The sequence below is a fragment of the Priapulus caudatus genome, unplaced genomic scaffold (assembly GCF_000485595.1).
Source record: "Priapulus caudatus unplaced genomic scaffold, Priapulus_caudatus-5.0.1 Scaffold420, whole genome shotgun sequence".
NCBI classification, from domain to species: domain Eukaryota; kingdom Metazoa; phylum Priapulida; class Priapulimorpha; order Priapulimorphida; family Priapulidae; genus Priapulus; species Priapulus caudatus.
In genome coordinates, this window is record NW_014577481.1 from 104,433 (window position 1) to 110,713 (window position 6,281).

Consider the following 6,281-nt stretch of genomic DNA (forward strand, 5'->3'; position numbering starts at 1 on the left):
CGTGGTCTGCGTGCTAGAGGATCCTCTCTCTTCCTCGGACCATCCATCAATACAGAGTAAGAACCAAGACCGGACCATTTCGTCTTCTCGAGAGAGAAGAAATAAGTAAATCCAACATCAGATCTCAAGTAGAGAGCGAAGAGTCACGGAGATGAAGAATATCCATGACGAAGAAGAGAGAGCAGCGATAAGATACTCAGGCCCCGGATCCGATGGGGTGTCGTCGAGATTCGTGAGAGGCTCTCTCGAATACGTGTTCAATTCCCCCCCCGTAGGGCTGTCTCGTATTTCTATTGAGTCCCTGTATCGATGGAGGGTGAAGGAGGGGGCCCTGCCCCGCGAGAGTCTATGTACATCTGCCCCGAGGTGCTACCCCCCCCCGGTGGATTAGGATCTATCTCCGCCCGGCCTCTTTTTTCTATCTCTAAGGGAGAGAGATTGCGATGCGCCGACCGACCCCACTCGCGATGGCTGACCCCCGCCTCCTTGGAGACTGATGGGTCGTACCCTGACGTAAGGCTCCTCTGTCTTCCGTCTATTCCCGCCCCTCCTTCTCTCTTCCCTTCCGCTCCTCTTCTCTACGACCGGGAGCCGCGCCACCCGACGCGAGACTGATCCCAGCTATCACGCTATCTTCTACGGTTATTCAGTGTCTATTCTTCCTATCGGCACTGGTTAGGAGCCACGGGCTTAATAGTACAAGCTACATCGGTGGGCATAAGTATTATACATCGAGTATCCATCGTATTACAATAGGTTTGAAAACTGAAGTTAAACTACATATATGACATTCCTCTCTGCGAACTCAGCGAACGAGCAAACACAAGGCTTTGTTACTTTTGACTTACCTAAACGAAGATGAATACCAGAGACGCTGAATCGAAGCACCCCCCACCCCTCAACACCATAAAGACCACCGCCCCTTCGGTGTGTATTATATCTCTTGATAATATCCGACCCCTCTCCCGCTTCCACGGCCCCGTATACCTGTCGCGTCACTTCTTCTAGGTAAGACACGTGGTTACACAGTCTATTGCTTTTACAACCAAGCTCTCTCACCTTTCTTCCCGGTGTGGCCCGCTATGGCAACATATGACGAATCCGCAATTAAGGTCTGAGTCTCGAAATCGTCGCAAAAAACCGTAGCATCCGCTATGATGTCCCCGCTTCGCTGTTACACCGCAAGCGGACACACGAGTGCTCTCTCTCTCTTCTGCCTCGCTCTCTCTCTCTCTCTCTCTCTCTCTCTCTATTCTCTCTCTCTCTCTCTCGTCGCTCTCTCTCCTCTTCGCTCTCTTAGCGCTCACTCTCGCTCTTTTCTCGCTCTCTCGCTCTTGTCGCTCTCTCTCCCTCGACTCCTCTCTCCTCTCTCCTCTCTCTTCTTCTCTTGTCTCTCTTCCTCTGTTCCTCTCTTCTCTCTTCTCTCCTTCTCTCTTCACTCTCTTCTTCTCGCCTTCTTCTTCTCATCTTTCGCTCTCTCTCCTCTCTCCTCTCTCTCCTCGCCTCTCTCTCTCTCTCTCTCTCTCTCTCTCTGCTCTCTCTCTCTTTCTCTCTCTCTCTCTCTCTCTTTCTCTCTCTCGCTACATCAGTTTTACTAGTATTGCGCGTCATTAGATATTACTTATATATAGATGCGTGCAAAACTTTTTTGTTTCAGCGCTGACCTACCGTTTTTATCACTTTATTGAAAGGACCATGAAATCTACTTTCCGCTGACGTGCGAAAAGTCTGAGTGCGTGTCTAATAACCTTTTGACCCTCAAGAGGAGGGTTAAACATGGATTTGTTGACTGTTAACAAAGGACTGAACTGCTTTTGCTATTAGAGCCCCCCCTCCCTCCTCCCCCTACCGGGATCAGCATGTCGTACCTGGAGGATCCCGGTGAGACCGGGACACTTAATTTGGGACGTCTGTGATCATGTCATATTAGTTTTAGTTATAAGGATGCAGGCATTTATATGGCATGACATTGTTCAGGCAAGTCCTTTATGGCTTCCTTAAGAACCATGTCCAGTCAAGAGGAAAACATGCAGTAAATTACAGCCAGTATGTTGACAACGTACAATCTACAGACAGACGTATACTCCTAACCTCATTTCAGGCTAGATATACAATTTCATGAAGATGCATTATAGGTGTGTAGTACCGAGGATTAATTTGTTGATTTTGTTATAGAAATTTTAACTGATACTGTCATCGGCTTACTAAATAGGTTGAATTACCTCTAAAAACCTGAAGTCGATCTAGCTATACCTCACAAATTTATGTTTTGTCATCAACCGATACACTTCACTGTAGGTTCGCTGAGTCACAATAAGTCTTCACTCCTTGTATTCTCTTTGGCCATGAACCCTGCCGCAGAAGAATCTCAGAAACGACACAACCAGTAAGCAACCGCCGAAAAATGCACTCGACTGCCAAAATCACACAAAAAACTCTAAAAAACTAAAAATCACAAAGACTCAATGCGATCGCGAGTCTCCTCTCGTTAAAGAGCCATCACCATGCCAACAATCTCAATGATGACATATGATCACATATATATTTGTATATTATATATGTCACATGAGACATGATATAAATTCTATGATGATCTCGTGATAACTCTGTTAAAGTCGATTTCTAGTTAACGAGCCATCACGAGCGTCGTGCCAACAGACTAGATGATGACATCATACATCACAATCTATTATCTAAAACCGTTGGGACCAGACACGTTTCGGAATTCGGAATTTTTCGGATTTCCAAATGGTAGCTAGTACAGTACAGATATATACATACCGCCAATAGCGTATAAAGAAGGAGAGCGGACAACGGTGAAATGGTGAAACCATGTTGCAGTATTAGTCGAATTAAGAAACTTTGCCCGTTTTATTTGGACGATTCTTTATATCTATATAAATACCTATCTTTATATTATTGATCAGCTGTCCTACCTTGTTAATATAAAACAAACCGCTTGTCCCTACGATGCTCCTACGCTGAGATAATAAGTGGTGAAAATCGGATATTTTCGCTGAAAATCGGGTATTTTCGCCGAAAACCGACTCGAGATCAGTGTTTACTGCGACTGTCTCTCGCTTTGTGGCCAGTGTATTGCTTCCGGTCGCAGCTGTGTAGCGCCATGGTAGCGCTGACTCACGTCAGTACTACAGAGATCACTATATACATCCAGCGTGAGGTGGGCACAGGTGGGGGTCATCACTATGGCAATCAATAACAAACGTCATTCATTCTATTTGTCAATCATTGACGAAAACACGCGAGGTTTCCCGAAGTTATCTCAAAGCGAGAGACAGTCGCAGTAAACACTGATCTCGAGTCGGTTTTCGGCGAAAATACCAGATTTGCACCGCTCATTATCTCAGCGTAGGGGCATCGTAGGGACATGCGGTTTGTTTTATATGAACAAGGTAGGACAGCCGATCAATAATACTGCAAAGACTCGTCAAAATAAAACGGGAAAAGTTTATTAATTCGACTAATACTGCAACATGGTTTCAGTATTTCATCGTTGTACGCTCTCCTTCTTTATACGCTTTTGATACCGTATATCCTGCAACTAGCCAGTACTAAAACCCAAGTTTTCAAGAGGCCAAGTGCGCGAGTAATGCCAAACACATTAATATTTCTGCGGTGAACCTTGTGCAGCCAAACGCAAGCTTTGGTGTGCAGACGATCTCCACGAAAAAAACTTTCGGTTTTCTGAGCTTTTCAGTTTTCAGAATTTCGGATAATAGATTGTGTACTGTACGGCGCGATCTCACGATAACGAGGTGCGACTTTTTCGATGCCAGGTATGCCGATCGGCTGGAGAGCATCACCGTCGATGAACAGGACGTTCCGTGGATCTTCCGCAGCGCGCTGCACGTGTCCATCTGGTCGAACGCCGTCGACGTGGCACGCTTGCTCCTGCATTACGGCGTCGATCCGAACGCCGGCGGGGTGAAGCCATTCGTGCACGAGTACTACGGCAGCGACACCAACAGCAGTCCCAGCCCCTGCATGCTGTCACCGATGCAGGTATGCCACGTTTGGATGTGAATTGTATGTAGCGTTCGAGATTTCTCGATCATCTGTTCCATTTGTCCATCCGTCCGTGTTTCCGTGTTACCGTCCTCGATCCATTCCATTTGTCCGTCCGTCCATTTTTCCATCTTTCCATTGTCCGTGCATTCCATCTGTCCGTCTGTCTGTCCGTCCGTCTTTCGACGTCCATTTGAAATTTCTCGATCATCCGGCTGCTGTCCATCCGTTCCATTTGGCCGTCCGTCCTTCTTTCCATCTTACCGTCGTCCATCCGTTCCATCTGTCCGTCCGTCAGTTTTTCTATCATCCGTGCATTCTATCCGTCTGTCCGTGCATTCTATCCGTCTGTCCGTGCATTCTATCCGTCCGTCCGTCTGTCTTTTGACGTCTGTTCGAGATCTCTTGATCGCCTGACCGTCGTCCGTCTATTCCGTCCGTCCGTCCGTCCGTCCGTCCGTCCGTCCGTCCGTCCGTCCGTCCGTCCGTTCGTCTGTCCATCCGTCTGTCTGTCTTTTGACGTCTGTTAGAGATCTCTCGACCATCTGACCATCGTCCATCTCTCCGCAGGGTGGCTTCAGCCGGCCGGGGAGTCGCGAGGAGCGGCGTTCCACCGCCTCCGAGATCTTCTTCGGCAACCTCCTCTCCCCGGAGCAGAACGCCAAGCGACCGCACAGCGTCAGCTCCTGCCGCTCGCGCAACTCCAGTTTCCGCTCGTTCCACGGCAGCTTCCGCCGGCAGCAGCGTCTCGCGCGGCAGCGCTCGCTCGAGCGGCCCGACTACGCGCCGCGCTACACGCCCGAGTACCTGTACACGCTGCCGCCGCTCTTCGTCGCCGCCGCACAGGGCGCCGGCGAAGCGGCGCGCATGCTCGTGCGCCACGGCGCGCGCGTCGACGTCCGAGACACGCACGGCAACACTCCGCTGCACGTCGCCGTCGGCGGCGACGCGGCGGCGTCGGCGGCGGCAATCGACTGCGTGGCGGCGCTTCTCGAGGGCGGCGCGCGCGTCGACGCGCCGAACCAGGACGGCGTCGCGCCGGTCGACGTCGCACCCGAGCTCGTCGCGATGCAGCGCGAGATCGTCGACGAGGCGATGCTCGCGTTTCATCCCGCCAGGGGGCGCCTCGCGAAGAGCGGGTCGGCGCACACGGTCGCGGCGCGGCTGGACAGCGCCGGGTCTGGCTCGCGCGCCGCGGGCATCCTCCGTCGCCTCCAGCACGACCTTGGCTCGAAGGCGAAGGGCGGAGGCGGCGGCGGGAAGAGGTCGACGCGGGAGAACTCTCCCGACGACAGCGTCTTCATGTCGGAGCACGGCCACGGCGAGGCGCCCTCTACAACGTCCGACACGACGATCATCCTCGACAACAAGGTAGGACGAATTTTATTTTGTTTATTATCTAGTTTTTTTATTTTATTTGTTGATGTTGCGTCTTTTTACAGAAAATGATCAAAAGCGCAGCACGTCGATATCGTAAACGACTGAACATTAAAATGAAATGATAATGAATATGTACATGTGAGATGGGGGATCGGTATCTATCTCTACGTGAGATAGTTATCTTATAGTTCTGTCTATAAGACGAGTGCATTCGGACGTCTAATATGTGTCGTCTGTCGCGATTCATCTCGTGTTGTATGTGTAAGAAGAGTTGTCTCTTCTTTGATCTTGTATTGTGTCTCGTTTGCTTGTGATCGTTAGACTCTGTGACGGTATTATTGCAATTTTTTTCATCGCAAACGTTTCATTGCGAGGGTCGGTAATAGCATTGAAGGAAGTTTTAAAAGACACTATAGAATAGATGATGTAAAATGATGTTAAAGGATGTAAAAGAGCGTATTATGTGACACCAAGGAAGTACGCGCGCGCGTACAAGTGACGTCACACTATCTTTTACACGTGACACTATCTTATACGCGCGCGCGCGCAAAGTCCCTTATAATCCTTTATCATTTTTATTTTAACTTAGCATCCCCTAGTGTATTTGGTGTCATATAACTTCGTGTATAACTTGCGTATAACTTGGTGTACTAAACTATGTTAAAGGGTTATAAGGCACTTTGAGGGAGCTATAGGTTAGCAAACGTAAAAGAAGATTTAAAGATGTAATTAAACTTTAAGTGGTTATAGGGCTTCTAAAGGACGTTATAGTGCACTAAAGGATGTTCAATAATGTGACAGAATGTTGTCGGATGTATTGAGACGTTATAGGACACTAACGGACATTAATATACATTATAGGATGTCCTGAGCCG

The 6,281-nt window shown here is 49.0% G+C and overlaps 1 protein-coding gene across 1 annotated transcript in view; it reads left to right on the forward strand.

Annotated features, from left to right (window-relative positions):
• The window catches only part of LOC106810214, a 45,632-nt gene extending 39,896 nt beyond the window's left edge, over nt 1-5,736 (forward strand). The window contains exons 6-8 of the mRNA XM_014813498.1: nt 3,798-4,023; nt 4,597-5,397; nt 5,728-5,736. Coding sequence (XP_014668984.1) covers nt 3,798-4,023; nt 4,597-5,397; nt 5,728-5,736 — 1,036 coding nt within the window. The remainder of the gene's footprint in view (nt 1-3,797; nt 4,024-4,596; nt 5,398-5,727) is intronic.
• Nucleotides 5,737-6,281: the final 545 nt, after the last annotated feature.